The sequence below is a fragment of the Limanda limanda genome, chromosome 8, assembly GCF_963576545.1.
Source record: "Limanda limanda chromosome 8, fLimLim1.1, whole genome shotgun sequence".
Taxonomy (NCBI): domain Eukaryota; kingdom Metazoa; phylum Chordata; class Actinopteri; order Pleuronectiformes; family Pleuronectidae; genus Limanda; species Limanda limanda.
The window spans coordinates 23,713,971-23,739,255 of NC_083643.1; the positions used below are offsets into that span (position 1 = coordinate 23,713,971).

A 25,285-nucleotide genomic window follows, 5' to 3' on the forward strand; every position below is an offset into this window, starting at 1 on the left:
CATCTGCACAGATTTCCTATCATCACCCTGTATGGAAAACATACCGCTGCCGCTGGCTATGCCCCCAAGATGAGCTGTAGCATTAACGAGTGAGGGGGGGCCAATTTCCGTCCCACGTGCTCCCGCACTCATGCTGGGGAAGATGACTCAGATGGCGAATTAAATGCTATACGAACAGCATGGAACAACATGGAGGCCACAGAGGTGCATTTGAATTCTATGTGCTTGTATATAAAGTTGAATTGAATTGGTGGGAAAGTGGTAATTATTTCCCTCATATTCCAGTGTGTTTGCGACGCCCCGTGGCTCATGTATTTGAGATCAGGCTTGAAGATTTACTTTTCCCTGGCACTTTCGATGAAAGTTCACCTGTTTGCCAAGGATTCCGTGCAGTTGTCCTTCCAGACATGAGCTGAACTCCAGAGAACTTCGGGACGTTCTGCACGGTTTCTGCAGCCAGCAGAGTCGTACGTGCAGAAGATTCAGGCGAAGATGTCAAGAGAGGTTTTGGTGATAAGAGCCAGCTCTGGCGTAGATGTGCTGTAAACAAAAGCCCGTAGTCTCCACAGGGGGAGTCAATAAGTTTCATCCGGCCTATGCCTGCTGCGCCATCGCTCACCTGAAGGCCCTGGAGATATTTATGTTGTTGTGAATGCATCTGAGTGGAGAATCTCCTGCTTTATAGTTAATGTGTGTAAGGCAAACTCTGTAGAAAGTATAGAACCAGTCACGCGGACGTCCCCCGGAGTTTGTGTCTGAAAAAGGGTGAGGTCTGTTTCACATGAGATCTGATGGTAACACAGAGAGTGAGGCTTTCACCCTCAAAATACTGCTGAAGTACCTTTTGTCAACTTTTAACTGCTGGACGCAGAGAACCTTGTGTAAGGTAAATGTTTTTTTGAATGAAACTGAAATGAAGACGACTGAGGAGTAAAACTGTTAAAAATGATTAGAACTTTTTACACCCCTGAATACTTTGATCATCATGTTGAAGAAGAGTTGTGACAGTTAAAGTGCACATGTCAAATCTTTGACTAATAGCATGTGAAAAGTGAGTACTAAAGTATTAAAACAGATTGGGGATATTGTGTGTACGATCTCCAATTTGAAACTGGAGTGAAGGTTGTGGGGGGGGGGGGGGTTTAGGGCTGGAACAACACATCAAATGCAAAGTTTCATTCGACCGCATCAGGAGGCAAAACGATTCATAGCTGTTCTAAGTGGCCACACTCAAAGACAGGGCTAAAAGCCTGCCGTCGGAGAGAGGGATGAAATAATTGCACAAATGGGGAGAACTGCCGTGGTGCAAGCTTTATCCCGCCAAGGAATTCATGCATTTTTATTCATGGGAAAGTGAAGTACTTGAGGAAAAAAATGAAGACAGCAAAGTGTAAGTGAGAAGTTTGAGCTGCTTCCTCACATTTGTGCGCGTAGCAACAGTATGAAGGGGACGTGCTCCTCCAGCTGACAGTTAGAGAAAGGTGTGAGCAACTCTGACATCTGTCAATGGAAGGGTGTGTGTGTGTGTGTGTGTGTGTGTGTGTGTGTGTGTGTGTGTGTGTGTCCCAGCCTCCTCCTCTTGCCCTCTGTGATTTTGTTTCCTCCTACTAGATCTGTCCTCTTTGCAAATTTTCATTATGCACCCAGATTTTTTCACACTGACTCAAAATGATAGAAAACACTTCATCATATGTGACCCTTTACATTAAACTAAAACATGTGATAAAGCTGGGAATTTAATATGTAATTGAAATGCATATAGCCACCACTTGAGGCTCAGTTCTTTTTTGCGTGTCTGATCTGTTCCCTGGGAATCTTTTCAAAATACATTCAGGCTTGCAGCAGTCATTGAATCCTGGAGGTACATCTCTCTGTGAGGAAGAAAACTGGAAGTCCTCTGTGGAGTTCATTTGTTTTTGTGTATTTTATCAGATGTGGATGTTGCAGGATGTGGTAACTTATGGTTCAATTTACAGTGATGTCAGGTTGTCTGCGTTTAGACTGGTATGTTTGAATAGTATGTTGTTCTGGTGGTGGAAACAACAGAGATCCAATCAGCTCCTGGCTCTATCTCTGCATGTAATGGCACAGAGAGTTTACATTTTCCTTCAATGTAAGTCTCAGAAAGCAAGAGAATAAGGTTATTTTACAATGTCCTTTTAAAGCGTGAGAAAGTTCTACATGGTTAAAGGATTTAGTGTCTTTATTTGTACAAAGTTTCAATGAACTACAACTGAAATACTCCTGCTGTCTGCAGTAAGAATACAGACAGTACAGTACTCAAATGGTTAAAACTGTCATGCTTCTTGAACAATAAATAAATATGTGAAATCTTAAAGAGGGTTGAATGGTTTCAGTCTGGGAAGCTGACAATCCCCGCAGTGTTGTGAGGTCTGTGAGCTAGAAAAGGTTAGGGAAACAAGAAGAGGGAAAGAAAGAGGGCAGAACAGAAATTCATCAACGTTACCAACTAAGTACCTCTTCAGTAAAAATCTAAAAAAAACTAATTCAAGCAGCATCTGACATCTGCATCACTCCACTTACATTTTATAATCAATGTCATAATCAATGGGAACTTTATGAGCAGACACACAACTACAGACAATCAGAGCACTGGCCGACTAACACGCCTCTGTGACTGCAAACACAACCATTCATTCAAATCAAACACATATTGGCCAAAGTATCTCATTTAAAGCACTTAACCAACGATTTCTAAATGCTCTTCATTCGATACTCGTGCAAGCCAGGAGAGAGGAGGATGATACTTTTATAGACAAGTTGAAGTAAGTGGAGACAGAACAAACAAAGGAGTTCTTTAAGCAGCAGATGTGTCTTGGTCTGGTGGAAGATTCTTTTCATTTAAACCATTTTAAATGAAACGATTAAAATAAGTCACAGAATGGCATCAGAGGTATATGAGATGGAGCAAATTCAACTGATCTGGTTAGAGGTGGGGTACACCTGACATACAAATTAGATTAGGATAGACTTTATGTCCAAAAAGTGATTGACAGGTTGTTTGATTGATGACTTTTTTTTTTTGCTGGGCGCAGTTTTTGGCGCCCCCCTCTGAGTGGCGCCCTAGGCAACCGCCTATGTCGCCCGTAGGAAAGACCGGCCCTGTTGGCCACAGTCATAAAAAATACTGTCATTTGAAGAATATAAATAATAAATAAATATATATATAAAATATAATCTGTTTTCTAATTCTCTGCCAGTCAGAAAGTTGAGTCCAGAACAAATCCTTTTCTTGTGATCTTTGTGTCGGATCCATCAGGTCTTCTCTCAGCCTAGATCTGAATCAAACTACACCATCAGGTGGAAGGAGCTAGAATTGTCTGTGTTGGAGCATTTGTGAAATATATGTTCAATACTTATACATTTATTTTTCAACATGCGTGATTTAGTAAGACTATGCACTTTCACATTTCTTTTTTCATTTTCTTCGGATATTTACAGATATTTTTATATAAATGTGTGTATAGCAAAGCATTCACATCATACGCAAACATTAAACATTTTTTGTACAAAACAGATCTATATATATATATATGTACATTTGGCCAAGAATATATTTAACCAGCTCAGTAAAGTGAATTGTTATGATTTAGATCAACTTTTAGGTTTCTATTGTATTAGGTCAGTGTGTGTGTGTCTCTCTTAAACTCTGGAGTGAATCAAACAAACACAAGGTAAAGTTCAGTTCTGTTCAGGTTCGAGTAACTTTTGATGAGTGTTGGTGTTGATAGTGAAAAAGTAAAGTGAGCTCAGGTGTGTCTCAGTGTGCAGGACGACACTCAGACTCTGACATGATACAAACCAACCGCTGCTTCTGTTCTGAAACAGCAGCGCTCATAATTTATCATTAGTCCGAAACCCTGTATTCACACTTGTGTTGCTTCCTCATATGTTTTGTTAAAGTCTTCATTTGGCAAAATATTTTACCACACTGACAGCAACTAAATGATTTCTCTCTTGTATGAATCCTCATATGTACAGTTAGCTCGTTCTTACGCATAAATCTTTTTGCACACTCAGAGCAACTAAATGGTTTCTCTCTTTTATGAACTATCATGTGTGAATTTACCTCATGTTTTTGTTTAAATATTATACCACACTCAGAGCAACCAAATGGTTTCACTCCTGTATGAATTGTCATATGAGCAGTGAGCCTTTTCTTTAGTCCAAATCTTTTACCACACTCAGAGCAACTATATGGTTTCTCTCTTGTATGAATCGTCAAGTGATTCCTCAGCGTGCCCTTGTGTTTAAATCTTGTACCACACTCAGAGCAACTAAATGGTTTCTCTCCTGTATGAATTGTCATATGAGCAGTGAGCCTTTTCTTTAGTCCAAATCTTTTACCACACTCAGAGCAACTATATGGTTTCTCTCCTGTATGAATCGTCAAGTGATTCCACAGCGTGCCCTTGTTTTTAAATCTTGTACCACACTCAGAGCAACTATATGGTTTCTCTCCTGTATGAATCGTCAAGTGATTCCACAGCGTGCCCTTGTTTTTAAAATCTTGTACCACACTCAGAGCAACTAAATGGTTTCTCTCCTGTATGAATTGTCATATGAGCAGTGAGCGTTTTCTTTAGTCCAAATCTTTTACCACACTCAGAGCAACTATATGGTTTCTTATCAGTTTCCCATCCCATATCACTAAAAGGCTGTTTGTTGTTTCTTATATTCAAACCAGACTGAGGCTCCCTGGTCTCCATCCAACCATCTTCACTGTCTTCAGTCTCAGAAGAGTCTTCAGTCTTGTCCTCAGGACCTGGTTGTAAAAATCCATCAGGACCAGAGCTCCTGGCTGGTTCTGGTCTTCCACCGTTCGCTCTGTTCTCCTCATTCTGACTCTGATGAAGCTGTGAAGACTGAGGTTTCTCTCCGTCTTCTTCACTCTTCACAGCGAAAGGAGTCAATTTGAATTTGTTATCGGCCTCTTCCAGTTGTTGAAACTGCTCTCCCTCCTGATTAGTCCAAGTTTCCTCCTGTTCCTCTTTAATGTGGGGGGGCTCTGGGTCCTCCTGGTCCGCAAGAGGGCTCCACTGCTGCTGCTCAGGGGGAACCTCTTCTTTACTCACCACCGGTTGCAGGAAGTCTGCATGGAGAGCAGAGAGGTTTTGTGGTTTTTGGTCTCAAATAGTGTCACAATACAAAACAATGTGTCGATACCGATACTTTATTGATGCTTTTCCAAAAAAAAGGGAGTGGCTCTATTTGAGCCAGTGGCACCAGACGTCTGTAATGTGATAGTATGATATGTAGTTTGTGAGGCTACAGGAGTGTGCAGGTTAATCCGGGGATGAAAATGCCAGAATTACAGTGTCATGCTCGTTATTTCATGCTCAATAAATTTGAGCTTATCTGTTTTCCTGTTTGCATTCATGCATGTAGGTGTTTTTTTGACAATAGATTAGTAGCCTTCATTTGATGGTATGATGTCACATGAACTTGTATTGGAAGTTCACAGTAGAATATGCGGACAAAATCGTTCGGCACAGTTTCATTGTTACTCTGTCAAATCTGTCACTGAGCACAACTGCTAAATGAAAACAGAAAAACACAACTTTCAGACATTACTCAGTCGTTTCACGCAAACAATTAGGTCAATGTTCAGTCAGTGGACAATCCATGGATACAGATTTCACTGAGTTTATTTTCTCACATGAATGAATAGAAAATATTTCATGTCTGCTACAACTTGTACTAGTACTTGTTCTATTAAATAGAGTATTTTGTTTGTCGCTGCTTCCCGGCTCCAGGGGCACTGACCTGCTCTGCGCAGCCTTATCTCAGGCTTCATCACGGCATCGAGCAGCCTCCTCTGGTGGCAGATCTCCCGCTCTGACCGCTCCCGTCTGTCTTCGTAGTCCGCCAGGGTTTCCTCCAACACAGCGGCGATGTCCTTCGCCGCTGCCGTTACCCGCTCGGTGAGCAGCGCTCTCAGCACCGGGACTTGAGCCGTTTCTTCCCCTTTCTCCACCTGCAGCAGAAAGTCTTCAGCAGCAGCGCTGATCCGCTCGTGTACCAACCCCCGCAGCAGCTTCATGGCGCACATTGTCCAGAAGTGCAGAAGTGCAAAAAGCTGTGGCTACTTGAGGCTGGCTCAGTGTTATCAATCCCTCAGTAGGGAAAGTAGCTATTGGCTGTGCTTAAAGTAGCTAAATGACGTCATCGCCTATTTGTATAGTTATTAGACCCCCCCTCCCCACACACATGCTGGCTCACAGAAACAGTAGGTAATCTTCATGTTGGTCAAGGCTGTCTGTGGCAGGTTGAGCAACAGAGCAAACAAAACGAAAAGCCCTTTTTTTTCAAACATTGGGTAAACATTGGGTAGACAAGGGTTAATCATTGTGTTATTTCTGTGTGTGTGTGTGTGTGTAAGTGTGTGTGTGTGTCTGTAAGTGTGTGTGTGTGTGTGTGTAAGTGTGTGAGAGAGCCTTGAATTCATGTGATTAATCTGTGAAAATGTGAGTATTAATCATTCTGACTGGTTCACTTCAGTTTATATTGGCCACAGTCATAAAAAAACTGTCATTTGAAGAATATAATCTGTTTTCTAATTCTCTGCCTGTCAGAAAGTTGAGTCGGGAACAAATATGTTTCTTGTGATCTTTGTGTCGGATCCATCAGGTCTTCTCTCAGCCTAGATCTGAATCAAACTACACCATCAGGTGGAAGGAGCTAGAATTGTCTGTGTTGGAGCATTTGTGAAAAATATGTTAAATAGTTATACATTTATTTTTCAACATGCGTGATTTAGTAAGACTTTGCACTTTCACATTTGTTTTTTCATTTACTTCGGATATTTACAGATATTTTTATTTAAATGTGTGTATAGCAAAACATTCACATCATACGCAAACATAAAACATTGCTGGCTCACAGAAACAGTAGGTAATCTTCATGTTGGTCAAGGCTTTCTGTGGCAGGTTGAGCAACAGAGCAAACAAAACGAAAAGCGCTTTTTTTTTCAAACATTGGGTAAACATTGGGTAGACAAGGGTTAATCATTGTGTTATTTCTGCCTGGAACGTGTCAATAGTCACATTCTGATGGACCTGGTGCCAAGCTGCTTCACAAATCTGTCTGTTGTGAGGGATTTCAACATATAACACACTTAAGTTAGATCTACAAGTGTTGGGAGTAAAACATTACTGTAACTTTACTACTTCTGGCAGTAAATAGTAGTGGAAGTCCCTACTCTTTCATGTTAAGCAGTGCATTGACAGCTACTGAGATTTAAATGTTCATATAAATGATCAAATGCAGACGATAGCAGACAAATGTCCACTGTCACAAATTCATAATTTTTAGAAACTCCCAAAACACCTAAGAACACATATTGATAGAGGATTTAGAAGGTAAAGTTTGAAAGTAAAAGTTTGGCAATTAGGGTAAGGATCAGCTCCTGTGAATTAGTTCAAAGGTTTTTGTGGAATCTTTGAAGTATCTTTGTGTTGAATTAATTAAAATACATTTCTGTTTGGACTTTGAGTTTATTAAATCCTGTTTTACTTTGAAATGATTTGTCTTGGGTGTCTTTGCTTCCTCCTGTCTTTGTCTTGTTTCCGGCTTCTGTTATTGTCTGCCCGAAGTTATTTTATGTTTGGATCCCCTGCATCTGTTTGCCAAAGATTATAAGCTTGTTTTTTATTTTATTTACTGCCATGGTGAGCTGCAGAAAACAGGCTCCACACATCCCATGTTTCAGCAAGGTAACCAGCTGCTGTTATTTGTATGAGCGCTGCTTTTGTGTGAAATCACTTTCTTATTTAAACAGTGTGAGTTTGTGTTTTTTTCTATTGTTAAAACATGTGATATACCTGTTGCTGTTCTGTTTTAGTTTCCCCACACTAGCTGCTCAAGGATTGCTCTGAGTTTTAATAAACTGCTCTCGTTGTAACCATGGTAACCACAGGTGAGCCTCAATGACCCAGGTCTTGAATCATTAGGATTACGAATTTAATGACGTAATTTACTTCAGTTGTTGTGAAGACAAATGTTGATCAGAACTAAAGGAGAAAGGGAATCTGTAACTCGTGACAGCGTTTCTTATTTTCTGATGTTATAACTGACAAACACCAAAGGCAAAAAATTCAAATCCAACACAGATTGAATTTAAAGAGCAGCAAACAAACAGACTGTGAATGAAACAGGTTCTTTGGAAGAGAGCTTGGAAATACACTAATGAAGATATTTGAACGTCATCAAGAAACATAGTTTTTTATTTCGTGGAAATCTTCTTCATACCCCGATAGCCATGAATATATAAAGTTACGATCAACACAACCAACACAACACAAACACTGCCGGTGCTTTCACTGCACATGACTGGAGTCTTCAGCCAAAAAGACATATTCACCGCTGAAGCAGAGACGATTGGCAGAAGTTAGTAATTTGAGTCACAGAAAAGTCGTCTTCTAGCAGTTGTCAGTCAGTGCACGTGTGTTTCGGGGTGTAGCTTTGACGGGAGGACTTATCGGAGGGAGCGGGCTGTATCCGTTGCAATTTCTTCAAAGTGTAGCCTGCTCCTGCTAGCTTTTCCTGGATTACCAACCCTAGCTTTAATCAGGGTGATGTAAGAAATGTTGACTAGCAGCAAGATAGCATGTTGTTCCCCCTGCCTCTGCAGGTTTTTCTCACTAGTGCAGCTTCCTCCCACAGTCAAAAGTCATGTAGGTTCAGTTAATTGGATTCTCTAAATTGTCCCTCAGGTGCATGAATGAATGTGAATGGTTGTTAGTCTCTACGTGTGTGACAAACTGGAGGGATTCGCTTCAGCTCTTCACGCACTCAAAAGAATGAGTGGGATAGCGAATGGATGGAGGTGATATAAGACACTCAGATGAAGAATGTAACCCACTAGATCTTGATTTTAACTTTTGACAGAAGTGTGTAAGATAGGTACAGAATGCTTGATTGACTGATCTACAGAGGGGGACACTTATGTTGAAAGTACAGTAAGTTACAGAAGCTGCCAGTTCCCTTATGGTATGTCAGCGTATATACGTGGTATGTGTCACTGACATTTTTGTGCTGTCGGTTGAGTCGAGCCTTGGTTCATTCTCTCAGCCACAAGTCTCTGTCTGTTCACTTCCTGTCCCTCTGTTGTCTCTATTTCACAGACAAGAAATATATGTGTAAGTAGGAAACGCCACATGCTTTACTGGAAAAATAGATTATAGAGCCAGAATACCTAGATTAACGGCAGTGTCATCCCTGCAAGGTCGGGTTTCCATGTTGGTTTGCAATCTCCTAAACTGACTGTCACAGCCCACTGCCGCAGAGTGCACAAACATTGCTTTGAGAGCAGGAGGAGGGCTGCAGGGACGTGGACGTGAGTGATATTAATGGAAACCATTATAAGATTCAAAATAATTGTAATCTTACATAAAGCACGACCTTTGGATGGGCAGTTGCAAATGTAATCGAGCAGGACTGGGTGGCACATTTTAGCCGGGGCACAGGCAGTTTTGTCTGTTTGGGGGCAGGGGGGGGGGTGAACGAGCACAACAAATTCTTGTGCCACATTAAATGTCCCGTCGCGCCTTCGCCGGGGTGACCTCTGTGGCCAATTATAGGGGGAGGCTAATGCTTTGGCTGACATATCTATTTGAATGGATGAGATGTTTTTCTCATTCGCTGACACAGGAGATCACATGCCTATTTTCATCACAATGGCTGTATACACAAGCTTATGTAAATGCTCCCACTCGCGCAGTGGTGAGTGTCAGGCCCGCCGCATATTAGCTTTCTGTTTGGAAGAATGGCGAGTGCGGAGAGAATAGGAAGGATAAATTCAGGGTTGCGTGGATATCACTGCCTGAGCTGTGAAGGCTACGCACCCACAGATAACAAAAGCTTTTTTCCACTCGTGTATAATCATATTTAATTAGTTCATTTGAACTGCTTTTGGGGCTGAATTGAGGTGCTGAGGGCATTAGAGCTCAAAGGGAATCAGACAGCTAAAGACATCACTGAATTTGACACTTGTGACCAGAGCATGAGGAGAAACTGACACTGAATACTGATGATAAATTACTGTTGTGCTAATGTAATCAATTCCGCATTGATCACAAACTCTAAGGCTACATCCGTACTACTGTCTAATTTGAGAATGGCATCTCAAACAATCTTTGTCCACACAAGCATAACGGTTTTTAATCAAGTCCCCAGGAACACGTATATCACATAACCACACATGAACACTAGGCATGTGTTGGTGCCAGTGTAGACAGGAAACATTTGATTGTTAATTGCAGAAGTGTCAGCTTGAATAATAGCTCATCTCTTACACATGGAAGCAGTTGTATCATTGTTATATGCAGAATTTAACAGCACCACTAACAACAAGGTCAGCAACACTTGTGCCCCTCCATGTTGTGTTATACACTGGTAGCCAAGGCTAATGTCAGTTGCTTTCTTCTGGAAGAGGTCATGTGATAAGAGCCTGACGAATCAGCAAAGGTTACATTTTGACTGAAAAGATCAAATCATCAAGTGGCTGTGAGTGTCCACGTCCTCTCTGTTTCTGCCTGCCCAGACCCAAATGCTGCCTCGGAGTTTCCAAATGAAAATGAGGCCAACAGTGTGTGATGTTCTGTCATTTTAGTTTGTTATTTCACTCTCTTTGGGTTTTCTGTTTCCTGTCTTATTTTGTAGTCTCGTGTTCCTTGGGTGTTGTCTCTTTCTTCACTTCCTGTCGGTGATTAGCTTCCTCAGTCCTCATGTGTTTCACCTGTGTCTATTTGCCCCTGCCTTCCTCCTTTTTATTTAAGCTTCTGTGTTCCCCTTGGTCCCTTGTCGGGTTGTACTCGTTTTCACACGTCGTCATGTGTGGTTTGTCTGTTCTGCTGTCTCGTCCAGCTTTCCCGTCCTGGATCCTTTGTGTTTTCTGTGCGCCTTGTCGCTTGGATTATGATCCTCGTCTTCTTGTTTCCATCCAGTGTTTCCTGTTAGTGTTTTATGTTTTGGTCTCGTTAAAAGGCTTTTGTTATATTAAATTACCTTTCTTTATAACCTCTGCATCCTGGGTCCATCTCTCCCTCAACAAACCGTGACACAGTGTTTCCTAACTTCTCTGTTTTAACTGCTCTAAAACTCCAGAGCAGTGTGGACGGCAGGCGAGTTCATGTGTTTTTAAACAAAAACTTAGTAATGTGGATGTAGCCTCAAAGGCAAAACTCAAACGTGTTCCCAATGTCAAATATGGAGCGAGACGCTGTCTGTCCCACGTGTCCCCCAGGCTCGCCCATCCATGTTCACCAGACTGAGAGCACCTTGTGGACTGAAGTAGGGCAAGCACATGGGCCTTAGGCAGAAAATAAAATGGAAAACAGCAGCCCGGGTGCATATCAGGGCAAATAATGCAGCCGGTCTAACCGATCCCTCCGGGAAACGACCCTTAATTAGGCCCCTTCGTGTTCATCCATGCCAGCACCTGAAGAAAAGGCAGAGAAGAAAAAAAGGCTCCTGTGGGGTTTTTCCGAAGGCATTGGCAGAGATTTGTATCTGCTGGGCCATTCTGACTCTATTTGTGTTGGCTGGCGATATCCTCTGCTGCCTGCTTCATTGTTCCTCTGGATGGAGTGGACTTCCTCATCAGTCCCCAATTAGCTGCATGGAGAAGAACTAGGAATTTGTCTGTGTTTACAACCTCAAGCCTGGGCAACCGTGTGTGGGGACTCAGAAGTGTCTGTCTGTGTGTGGGTGTGTGTGTGCATGTGTCAGTGAGACTGTGTGATTGTGTTGTGTGCGTGTGTGTGTTTGTATGGAGGCTGTGGGCTGCTGTCAGTAGTCATCTGGGGGAAAAGTCAACTGATTTGCCTCCTGCTCTCGTCTGTTTGATCCCGCTGCTCGCTCAGCCTTGAGCTTGTTTTGTAACCTTTGACTGACCATGATGGGACCATATTGACGAGCACGCACGCATGACAGGTGTTTACCGAGTTTGAACGTAAACACGACACCCACTCACGCGCTCTCTAAAAATTTGAAGTATGTCCAAATAATTATATTCAGAAGCCCACAGCGCTCGTTTGTGTTGTGTTTTCCACCTTGTTCATGGTGAACGCTGCGTCTGTCCCTGCCTCTGTGCAGAGCAAAAACCCTCCATCACTGTAAAATGGAGAGGGAGGTGGGGGGGGATCTGAAGAGGGATGTCGAAAGACCAACTGCAGGAACACGTGCACACTGAGGCGCCTGTCTGTCTACTTCTGCATTCCCCTAAATAAACCTTGTGTCCAAAGTGCACAAGTCCATTTTGCCACGTTTCATCCTGTCACTTAGGACCCCCTCTCTTTAATGACCCTCACACTGCGAATTCACTTCTTTGAAAAGTTCACACCGAGCCACCCCTGACTCACCGTCACCTGATGGCTGTGATAATTGAGGCACTCCCACTCCTTGGAGATGAGCTTAATTGCCGTCTTTGTCCAGCTCTGTTCTCTTCCCTGCTTTTGGGCCATTATTCGCTCCAACTGTCATATTTCATGATTCCTTGACGTTCCACAGTACCTCGCTGCCCTTCATCTGGTCAACTCTGACAGGGAGGGCTGGGCACCACTACTGTCACCCACTGCCCTCTGCTGGCAGTCTTTGGGAGCTGCATCAGTTTGCATCAGCACCAGCGTGCAGTCTTCCTAGGCAGAGGAGGGATGGAGAAAAGAAGCTGTAGCCTACTTTCAACGGTGTAAATTTGATTACACAGGGTTGATGCTGAGGCCTTTTGTTTCACAAATATACCACCAGCTATGTGTCATTTGTATGGTATAATTTTGGAAAAATGGAAAACGCACTGCACTTTTAGGAGACCCGTTGACCCTGTAGTATAAAAGCATATACTTACTTGTTGCTCCAACATTAACTGCAACAGCATCCCAACATTTGTCTTTTTTGGTGTTGTCTTTAAGATTAAGATACATTTATTTGTCCCAGAAACATGCACAGACATTCACAAGCACACTCATGCAAGGAGGGAAATTTAACTCTGCTTTTAACCCATCTGGTGCAGGACACACAGACAGGAGAACATGTGCCGAGGATCATACAGCTCACTGTACTTCTCCACTTCAATTATTAATTTAATGTCATCCATCTTCAAGAACTTCTCCGCTGTTTGCTCCGTTCAATGTCGGGTGTCGAGGGTAAATGACGTATTCTCCACTCAAGCCTATGGGGAGAGTATAGACCCCCCCCCCCCCTCACTCTTTTTATCTATATGACTGCTTGTGTGGCTGCAGTGGATGGGCAGAGGGGGACATTAAATAATGTCATTGGTCAAATTGGTAAAATGAAAACTCCAGGACAACAGAAGGGGAATACAAAGTATTGGATGCATATTTGATCATTTATATCATATAAAATATGTCATCAATATCGTTTAAATTAATTTTTTTGTGGGTTTCCCGGCATTATACGCTCGCGGCGAGCGAAAGAAGGTACACTCAAGGGTACACTCACTTCAGCGTCCGGTGTGAAATAGTTTGGCTTTCATGTGGTTGTCATCTTTAATTCTACCATCTTGTAAATTTGTGACTTTACTTCCTGATCGACAGGCACTCAACAAAAAGCAAAAGGGAGAGTCTCGAGTCCAGAGTGATGCCGTGGCTTAACATTTCCTTTTCATAATGTCATACTCAACAGTTCTATGAAGTATGGTGGATGAGTAGGCACACGAGCGTAACACAACTTTACCTTTTCACTACAGGGCTGCAAGAAGAGGCAGGTCTTGTGTCCCATTGAGAGCTAACCTCAGAACAGCATGCAGCAGGGCTGGAGTTATGTTGAAGCCACTGGGAGCTGAACCAGAGCTCCAGTGGATATAGTGAAAACATTTGTGGGGATCAGCGATGAGTATTTTACTTACATATAATGTTGCATCATAATAAGTATCATTTATGTTAACGAGATAAAAAAAACAATGCTTTCCCATTTATAACGATGCAGCATCTAAGCAGTTTCAAATTTGGTGTGATTTCGACCTGCAATACATTTGATGTTAATTACTAGGCCTACAGAGTGATTGGCGCACAACAGCAGCAGCCGCTCCAATCAATGCACTTGACTTTGTTAATCACAACAACAGATTGTACACAACAACTGCAAAGACAACTGATTCTACAGTTGGACGAGCTTCACTGAACATTGAAAAAGCAGTGTGTGTGTGGAGGAGCTGTGGTGCAGCCTCTGGGTTCTGTGGACCTGCAGCAGGTCTTCACTGGGCTGCAGCTCAATTACTGCAGGTCACTTTCAGAAAGAAAACTGCAACCAGCACTATCACAGGCCAAACAAACAGCCCAGCCCAAACAGGCAGGTTGAGAACGGGCACTGCACTAGTATTCTTAAAAAACGTGTTAAGACTGGAATTCACCTGCTAGCCTGACAGCTAGCACTGACTGTGTTGCTCTGGAGGATGCTTTCAAGAAGCAGGATGAGGTGGCAGGGACAGATCCAATGGGAGAAGAGGAAAGAAAGCCCTGGCTGTTTATTGAGGAGGGCAGTGGACGCTTCGCCACTAATGAAGCTAAGAATCTTTTACATTCTGAAGCAATTACACACAAAATGATTCATTAATAAAGCACAATCTTGGTAAAAATTGGTAAAGATCTATAACTGTAATGTGTCATTCAATAATTCCCCTTTGCCCCTTTGATTTAATGTTTATGATCACAAGTCTCTCTCTCTCTCTCTCTCTCTCTCTCTCGCTCTCTCTCTCTCACAGAGAGCCATTAGCCTAATATTTTTTTCATCTCTGTCCCTTACATTAGTTATTCTAGACTTTAGCTCAAATCATAACTCAGTCTCTGGCCTGCAGTAACAAACACATAGACTCATTTAAATACTGTGCAGATGGTCCTCTCCAAGTCTGAGAGTTGAAGTCCACTGCAATAGCTTCAGTCTTTTGTGTCACCATTTTGAGGCTGTCTGGCCTTAAATAGATGCTGCCATTTTGGGTTTTTGCTACGATCAGTGAAGGAGAGGATATGCTGGAGCTGGCAAAAAGGTTTCCGACATTGACTACTGAGCCTCCCCGGTTCCGCCCGTACACACATACACACTTGTGCGCACAGACAACACACTTCTCCTCACAAGTTGGCAGGCCTGCCCACGGAGCTGGCCAAGGAACGAAGGCCAGGGAATGACTTTGCTTCTCTATGTCACTGGCGGCCCCCCAGCATAGTGGTGGAGGAGGAAGGAGGGGCTGCTACTATGCTTTGTTTGAGTGCTGCTAATAAGAACAGGAAGCCCAGATAAAGGGCTCTTTTTCATTGCCATACCTACAGCCATAATGAGACCTGGCATTTGATGGATTACCCAGACTTATTTCGCAATGGACGCCTCATTTTTCCAGTCAGCCTCTGCTACCCTCAGCTCTCCCAGTCTGCTCAAAAAGGCCGTCTTTTTTAGTGCCTTAAAGGGATAGTTCAGCGAAAAGGAATCAAATTTGAATGTCAGGGTTTTTTTTCTGTTATTTTTTAACATTTGAAGATTCCCTCCCACAGTTACTTCAATTGTATTGGATTTGACTGCAAAGCTGTTTACTCCTGAAACTCCAAGATTGTTTTGTGGACTCAAACACTTCATCCACCTCCAGTGACACAGTGGTGGGTAGATAATGAGTGAATTTTTATTTTTCCATGAACTATCCCATGCACAGCCGACACATGTCTGAGCTCTATACCTGTTCATTAATGGTTCTGTGATATGTCTGATATGAATGACCCCCCTCCTTCTTTAGTCAGAATCATCATGAAGGGTACATATTCATCAACAGCTAATGGAATGTATGCCATGATAAACAAATGCACTAAATCAGGACATTTAAAAAAAACTCACAAATGAAGTGACAGAGCCTTGAGGCCTTCCCTCAACATGGAGGACTGTGAACCTCTAAAGAGAGTCCTGGTGGGACCGCAATGCTAAGAATAAAAGTATTTTATAGCATTTATTATCAGAAACATCAACATCAACATTCATGATTTAAAGTCAAAGTGCAATAATTTGTTAGTAAACATGTTGTATTCGTCCATATAATTGTATATATATTATAACAAAGCCACTATGAGTTGCATATAGTCATATATTTACAGGAAATAATTTAATATCTAACAACATGGTATAAATAAAAGCAATTTAAGTTAACATGAGTTGTCGAAGATCCACTCAGTACCATCTGAAGGCCCCAAAAAACCTTTGAAAGTATTTTCTGACCAGCAGGAAGTGAAACGTCCAGGACAGACTGTTTCAGCATACCCGCTCCCTGCAAGTTTTTGCATGAGTGTACCTTTTTGCATTTGTATGTGTGTGTGTGTGTGTGTGTGAGTGTGTGTGAGTGTGTGTATTGAGGTCGCCTCTGTGTTCTCTCTCCCTGGTGCTTCCTGGGCCTCAGCCAAAGCCAGAGCTCTGTAATAGGAGATAAAGCTCGCCTGTTACCAAGAAAGGAGGAAATGGAGCTTTGCTCTTTGGAGGAGGCCACTCACAGCTGTATTTACATCATTTTGAAGGAGAGCATCATGGCCATGCTGAACTTGTGTGCGCTCATCAGTGGAGTGTTGTGTCTGCACAAAGAGCTGTGGTTTGTTTAGAGACTTCTCCCTATCGCTAAAACAAAAAGAGACTGCCTTTTAATTGCAAGAATAACTTATCGCCTGACTTGCTAATTAAATTGCATCATTGCACAAAGCTGGTGTTTGAGCAAGGCGTGGAGTGGAAGAAAAAGGAAAGGAGGGGTCGAAGAAGAAGAAGATGAAGAAGAAGAAGAAGGGCTGACGAAGAGACAAAGGCGATCCTGGGAGCCAGGTCAACAGCATGAATATTGGAGAAGAGAAGAAGATGTAAGGGGAATGGAAACATGTTCTGTCACATAGCGTCATGCATCCCCCTGTTGTTATGCCACAAGTTACAGAAGTTGGTGTGGTTCACATGCACATGTACACTCCGATTAGGGGCTGAGGAAAAGCTGCATCAGTGGGACCAGCCTGAAGTCACGTTTCTTTAAAATGGAAACTGTGGTCCACTGGTCATCAGGTCTATATCTGTGTGCAAGTAGGTATTGGTCAAATAGCTTATTTTAAAACCGAATTTATAATAATCTCTGAATAGAATAGAATAGGTTGTGTCCTATTTAACAAATGACACTAGAATAACAATAGATCTTTTTCATTCTGCTTATGTTGAGCAAAATAAGAAGGATACCATTTTTGTGTCTGCCAGGAATCTAATTTTAGTGGCCCTGTTACACATAAAACATGCAGGCAAATATTTGAACGGTAAAAAAGTTTGAATAATACTCTTTATTTATAAATTTCAAAAGTGCCAAGGTTTTTTAAAAATAAAAAAGTATTAAAGTTGAGGGTCAACAAAAGGAAACAATTAAAAGCAAGTAGAAGATCACACAGCATTGGAGCACAAATACAAAACGTCAAATTGTTACGGATGAGAAAAGGGTAACGAATCAAACAAAACATTATAAAATGATTAAAATAGTCGGCAAGATCCGATCTAGGAGAAACCTCACCTCTGAAAATGTGTCTTTAAGAAAGGAGGAGAGTGGGAGCCCGGATGGAAATGTCCCTCTCACCTCTGGTCATCAGCCGGGACTGTGGAATGGTGAGTCGGGCCTTCGCTGAGGAGATCAGGTTACAACCTGGCACATATAGCATCAAATCATCTGAAGACAGCTGCCCATACCTGTGTGTGCTACAAACCAACAACTTCAAGCTAAAAGCTTCTGTACACCAATGCTGAACCTCGTGAACCACAAACACACAAATTGAAACCCTGTGTATGTCTATGTGTTGGCTGTCCATCGAATGCTCTCACGCGCTGTTGTGCGACCAGGTCAGGCGGTAAAAAGACATGTCACTCTGTCCCATGTCCATCATTTACATTAAGGAACGGACAAGATGGACATGTTAAACTATCCCCCGAGGTCAATGTCAAGCACGCTTGCCTTTGCTGCTGAACGACAAATGCATACAACACTGTGAAGTGCAGATACGTGTATGGCCAAAAGCACACAGCTGGTGACCTCGCCGACATACACCAACCATCTTGTCCATCACTGTCACCCAGGGGAGAGGAACGGGTGAAGAAATCCACAGGTCACGTCAAACATACTGTATATGCACGGCTGCTTATTGCTGATGTGAAAATTCCTCTGATACGATAGCACACCGTCACACAGGGTCAAACTCGACTGTAACAGTTCAGGTCGTGTTTTTGTTCGGTTGAAAGCGCAAACAAATACACACCAATGCAAATGCATCATAAATGCAATCGTGTCTTTGATCCAACATGACATCCATGACTGGAATTTGTCACAGCCACAATGAGCAGATTGTTGCTGTAAACATAGAACATTTGTTTATCCGGGCACGTTATAAATGTATTAAGCTAAAACTGTTTCACGCTCGTCCATTTTCGAGAGACGCTCACTGCATTAACAAGCTGAAATTTAATTATCAAAGGTGACACACTGAGTGGATTTAAACTCTGTGTCACACTTTACTTTCGTCCATATTCCTTTTTTATGCAATAATAAGAACATTGATTTCCCATGCCAGTTCTTCATCGTGAGTAAAAAATAAAACACACACTCCTTTTAATTTAAAATCTATAAATCATCTTATTTCTGGAACAAAAAAAAAAACATTTTCTTCATGTTTGAATGCACAACATAGTCACATTAAAATCAACAGCAATCATTTCTTGCTGTGATTAAAACCTATAAACTTAATTTACATTTTCTACAGAATAAAACAAAACAAAAAATGAATATCATCAGACAATTGCAAATGACTTTTCCTATATCAGGGGCCATAAAGGCTCCACAACTTACACAGAGGGGCAAGTTATATGTCCAACAACCAATTCCTAATTCAAGAAGGTGCACTTTGAGGTTATTCCTTATTTACTGCTAGCTCTATAGCATTTAGAAAACCACACTTCATTTAATATAATTTTAAAATTTCAAAATAGTTCTTCTATTGTTTGCATAGTTTGTAATTGACAATTAAAACAAATATTAAAGACTAATGATAGAACAGGGACCAATCAGATTTCAACTGGGCCCAATACCCCCACCTTATTTTTTGTCTTTTTTGTTTCAATATAAAATTCCTGCACTCTTATTCTAAACATTACAATTCTTTTTTTCTCCTAACCTAATGCAAAGTGTCAAATTATATGGTGCATAAACGCTCTGAATGACCATCCTCCACAAAGTCAATACAGTATGTGTGAGAAAAGAGTGTGTTCATCCGCGCTCTGTGCTTTTGGCCCCTTGCTTCATTCAGTTAGATTTTCTTAGCTATTGATTTTCTTCTCCCCATTATCTGGCAGGCGGCCCGACGCAAATGATAAACGTGACATGGTTGGGGAGAGGCGCTGTCAGTGTGTATGAATTTAGATAAGACATTTAAAGCTCACTGCGGAGGCATCATACATCAAATTATTATCCATTGTCACCTCCTCTCACCCTTTTTAGCCCTTTGCAAAGGCCAGTCTGGTCTCTACCTCACATTGACTCACATTAAAAGGTCTTATCGGGTTTATTTAATTTGCCTCATCGTGTGTGTCTGTGAAAATATGTGTTATCAAAAATATGTCTTTTAAATCCTTTTTAGTGACAGAACATACTGTGAATTTTTTCATTAATGTGCACAAATAATCCTGCAGTAAGGTAATTCACCATTTATCATTGTTACACATTGTTCCCCCTCAAATTTCAGGACACATTCCTCCGACTTTGACAATTTACCATTGTATTTTCTTTATTCTTCTCATTTCTCATTGCCTCATTGAGTCTTCTCTTGTGTGTAGGAGCAGTTGTGTAAGAGGAGTGTGGCTCGTGTGTAGCTACTACGTAGAACTAATGCACCTGTTTCAAATGCTAATATATTTCCAGTGGTGGAGGGGCATCTTTCTTCACCGAGGACTCAGACTTCAATTTTAACGAGCACTGTTCTGTCCATGCTGTGCTGAGAGAGATGCAAAACACAAAATATCACAAGAAACAAATGTGTATTTCTGTTACAATAGATAGAAGTATGTGTCTATGGAGTCAACATTACAAGAGGTGGAAAGTGCAAAATGAGTAAGAAAATAATACTATACAATATATCAAATACACATTTGCAATTAATAGACAAAATTATATTATGAAATATAAAAATACTGACATGAAGTGAAGAAAACGGAACTCGAAACCAAAAACAAACTGTGCATTAGGAGCCAATATAGACAAAAATGTGTTGTAATATTGTAAATTAAAGAGCAGCTGGCAGGTGTAGAACCAGTGAAGGAGTTGAGAGGTGGACATACAAAGGTTGTAGTAGTATTCAAACTGGGTTCTCCAGGAACTTAATAGAGGAATGAAGTAAGAAAAAAGAAATACTGCGACTGACCTGTTCCTCAAACACATCATTTAAAAATATATGTTTCTTTTCTGCCAGAAATTTAAACTAGGACATCTACCAACCTCGTGTATGTGAGTTAAGAGTTAGGAAGCAGTTAGCTTAGCAAATAGGAAAGAGACTGGCTCACTCCAGACTTAAAAGAAAATCTTCCCTCCCACATTTCTAAAGCTCACCACTTAACATGCATCGTATTGGTTTGATGCATACGTCGAGAGTAATGTAGAAAATGAATTCTGGTTTCAGATTAATGTGCAAACTATTCCATCAAGAGTAACTTAGAAATATACTGTATATATAAATTGCCTTTTTCTCCCTTTAGATTTATAACTCATAGATGATGTTTCTCATTACATCCCAGAATCTAGTGTGAGACCTTCCAATCTCAGGTACGTGAATTAAAACTGCTGTGAAGCAATGACGTGAGGTCAAAAATTATATTTATAGTTCCACAGGAAAAAAGCCCTTGACTGTAAAGATGGACGACATGCAAAAACATCCATATCACCTCCTGGTGGCTGGCTGCAGTATGGGTCATGCACCCAGCCTCATCCATGTTAATAGATGGGACAGTGACCAAACTGGTCAAAATTTACATCAAATAATATCTTTCCCGTCACTTGAGATAGTTCTAGTTCTTATCACACTGATATTTGTTGAAGTGCTTTTTTTCTTGTTTTGGTTTTAATTTGTTATTTTTTCCTATAAAACAATCATAATTGACTGCTCAGACTGCAATTAGTCGAGCAGGTGTATCGGTGTGACCACGATGCCACGGCTCCATCACAGACTCTGGCTCCAAATGTGTAAGATGGATGCGTTCGTATGTGGGATAATTTTGCTTCATTGCTGGATAGTGGGATGAGTCGGAGATGCCTTTTGAGAAAGGAGAAGAGGTATAATCACTGAAATCACCTATCATATTTGATTGGGATGAAATCCTGGAGACTTGGTGCTCTGTGCCACATGAGTGTTCATCCCAATCCATGTTGTGTTCTCCTGGACAACATGTACCTGTAATACACCCATCCATCCATCCATCCATCCATCCCGGTCTTACTTTCAACTTCATGCCCCTTTCATTCTTCAGGTCAGCTTCCTAAGACTAATTAGACAGTTGCCTGCCAACAACATGATGCCACACATGATGTGCTATCTTGGTCCCTGTACTATGAGCAAAGTTCACAGTTGTGCTTTGTGTTTGTACGAGCTGCCTATTATCCTGCCAGATTCTCCATCATGCACTGATCCATAGCCAGTTATGCTTATGAGGTCATTAACTAAGGTAATGAATGCATTACTTAGCATATGTTCACATACTTGTTTTCGAACAACACACAGGTGGTATTAACATTAACTACCCATCTTGAAGCATGAGGGCATGAAGAAGCTGCAGTAAATTAATTCTCATTAACATTGAAATATATGCAATGTATGCAGCAAGACTCTGAAAGATTTAAGCCAATTATCCGCTCTATAGGAGAAAGCTGTGATGCAAGTATGACCTTTATATCATGTGACATAAAGCTCTAGTTAGGCATCATGAGTGCTCAACACAACATAACATGCACATATATTGGATCACAGCCTAACACTGTTTCACCGGCGGAAAACACCGACATTTTATGGTTTCTATATTTTACACACATCCTTGGTTCACCTCCGATGCTGTATGAGTTTTTTATTATGATGAAAAAAAACCTGTAATGTTTATTTTGCAGAGTATAATGAGAGGATTTTATATTGGTGTGTCCCAGAGGACAGTGAAGCCTCCCCATGAACAGGGACATATGGATTTAAGTCTCTTATATAAATCGCTGAATTGGTGCTGGAGCTGTAACTGCTTTGCAATGACCTATTAGTGCATTTAAAACAGATGCACAAAATAAATCTGAAGCAAACAGGGTTAAAATGAAGAGATTTTGAATTAAGATCAGATACGTTTTTTACAAAAATAATAGACCAATATAAAGTTAAAGTGCAGTTACAAGGCAATAACAGGTTATAAGATACTATATATTCAGTAAAGAATTCTAGGATAACAATCAGTAGACCGCGTACCCCGCCCAGACCCACCAGTCCCCTTAAACTCAATCAAGCTGCACCAAGTTATACACATAATATCAGTTCCCTAAATGTGCCAGATTTTTTTCATCAAGATCCAGGGATTATTCTTAGGGCAATTGGTGAAACAAAAAAATACCCCATAACAAAGTTTGTGTGTCAAAAATGAATAGCGTCTTTCTTGGGCCATGTCCCGTCCTTACACCGTGTTTCATGAAGATCTGTTCAGGAGTTTATGTGTAGAAGTTGGTTGAATTTTTACACTTCTCATAATAACAATAACAATCTCTTACTTGATGTTTTGCTCCCCTGCTGCGTTGTTGTCTACAGCGCTATTTGCTGCTTGCTGGCCCGTGCTATCATCCAAAAAATATTTACCATCCATACAGTCATACCTCACAGTTTCAGCTGCCGTTGTGCGCATACTCGCTTTGATGTGTCTTTCCCTCTTTAGGGCACAGTCACTTACCCAAATGCAGCAGTGGTGAAATCGTATCTCCTGTTCCCTTCCATTTTTTGTGAGCGAGGGGGTGAATACAAAATTTGATTCCTGTGGCACTGAGTACCAGTGTTTTTTGTTTTTTTTCCTGGCAGACTACACACTTTACGCTTACAGCTGCATAAATCACAATTTCAAACAATTGTACTTCACAGTGCTGTGCCCTCAATTTATACATTATTATATATTCCTCCTCTCATTCCTCCTCGCCAGGAGGACTTGATTCCCCCCTCCGGACCACACACGCCGACTGGCAGGGACACGCCAAACCAAACCCATGGAGGGCCCGTGGCAGGAAACTTTGACTCAGCACAAAACTTCTCAGGCTTGGTCCAAGTGATTTGAAGTGGCATGAAAGGTAGATGAAAGTACAGGAGATGGCTGGACGCAGTGCCTTACGGACCTGAAGAGAGTCCAGGTCAGAGCTGATTGAACCTGGCTCACTGTTTCCCTTGCTTTGTTTGCTGAGCTGCCACACAATGCACTGACCACTCATGCAAACCAGTTAAAATAAATGAAAAGGCCAGACATGCTGCTGCTGGGGGCTGGGAAGTTGCCCTGCTTCATTTCTGGATTTCAAGTTAGCCAATTAATGACAAACATGATTCTAGATGCAGTTTTACCTCATAAGTGAATGACTGTTAACAGAGCTAGGCTATGAAATGTCTGCTGGTAGAGATTATCATACTATTAACAGATACTTTTTGAAATATACAGCTTTAAGCAGCTGTCACTCCTTACCACGTGGCATTGTATTACGATTTTTTTTATAGATAAGCGAAACCAGTTAATAGTCATTTTATTTCATTAATAAAAACAGTAAATAGCCAAGCTGTACAGCTTCAATAGGGATTGTTGCCAGTGTCAGGTTGTTTTTGGGTTCCTGTTGACTAATTTTACACCTATTTGTTGAGATTTTCATGCTAGTGAAGCAAAAGAAGTACATTTTTACATTAACAGCCACAAGATATTTGACTAAGGCCATTACGATACCATTGATTTGCTGTAAGTATTTTAACTATTACCCTAAGCACCCACAGGTGCAGTATAAGCAACACATTTTTGAGAGTCTGAACTTTTTAAACGTGTCAAGTCTCGTGGAAATTTATATTTTTTATGGGTCTAGCCATTGACTTTATATAAAGATGGACAATGTGTCTCCACCCTCTCCTACTATTGATAAATTAACCCAACAGTTTAAAAAAATCCAAGCCCCCTGCTTTAACTTTGCTTTCGATGTATGAAATCCAGGAGACATGTCTGTGAGGCCGACACACACCCTAATACGTGATAAGTTACATGAACACGTCAATGAAGTAAGCAAATTATGCATTTTTCAAGGTAGTTCTGCATACAATGAGAGTATATAGACAAAACCTCAATCTTCCTTAGATGAAAAAATAAATAATATTTGTGATCAACAAATAAGTAGAATCCATGTGCATCACCTACACGTGCATGAGACAGTCTGTACCTTGGTGAAGAACTAAAAGTTCCTGATGTTCTTAACATGGTAACACAGTGCAGCTGCCTTTGTCTCAGTTGTGCACAAAGGTGCCAGGGCTCTTTAATGCAGCTCTCAGCTTTAATTTGGTTTGTGACTTTATCTTCTAAGCTCTGCACAACATTTGGATGTGTCGAACCTGTGTGTAATGAGCCTTAGAACTGGGTTGGATTAACTCCAGATAATTGCGATGAGATTGCAATCACAGATTCATTTAGACTGCAGCTACACTTAGTTTACTCCCGCCTGGCTGTTGATTTGCCATCTGTTAATTTGGAATTAAAGTATTAGGCCTCTCTGTCTCAGTGACTTGCTCTCTATTAAGGTGACGGATTGGGGGCTTCAGTGTTGATCCTGTGTTGTTTGTGAACAAAATGACAGCAATGTAATGTGAAAATGTCTCTTTGGTAAGAACATTTTTAAGACCTGAAAGGGGCCAACAAACCGCAGAGCAGAGTCTGTGTATTATTCAGAAATGAATAAAAAAATGATGTTGAGTGCAACTTGATCACCTGCCTGTTGACAGAAGTTGTTGATTAAACCTCCGAGTGGAGAGCGCTGTCAATAGTGCTGCTGGAGCTGTTTGTGTAGGACTGACAGAGGCAATTAAACCTTCACTCACAGTTACAGAAAGAAAGAGGCGATGGGCTTTGAAATAAGGGGAATAATTATAGACTGTATAAAAAGCTGGACGAACATGACAGCTCACCTAAAGTGAAGCCAAAGCATCTTTATTGCCCCCTGGTGGCTGGCTGCAGTATAGGCCATAACCACTGCCTTCCT

At 41.3% G+C, this 25,285-nt stretch overlaps 1 protein-coding gene across 1 annotated transcript; it reads right to left on the minus strand.

The window, feature by feature from the left end:
• Window positions 1-2,185: 2,185 nt before the first annotated feature.
• On the minus strand, window positions 2,186-6,152 carry LOC133008702 (replication initiator 1-like). The gene is made up of 2 exons (XM_061075968.1): window positions 5,788-6,152; window positions 2,186-5,113 (listed from the first exon to the last, which is right to left on the minus strand). Exons 1-2 carry the CDS (start codon window positions 6,071-6,073, stop codon window positions 4,524-4,526), a joined length of 876 nt encoding a protein of 291 aa, XP_060931951.1. The 5' UTR covers window positions 6,074-6,152; the 3' UTR covers window positions 2,186-4,523.
• Window positions 6,153-25,285: the final 19,133 nt, after the last annotated feature.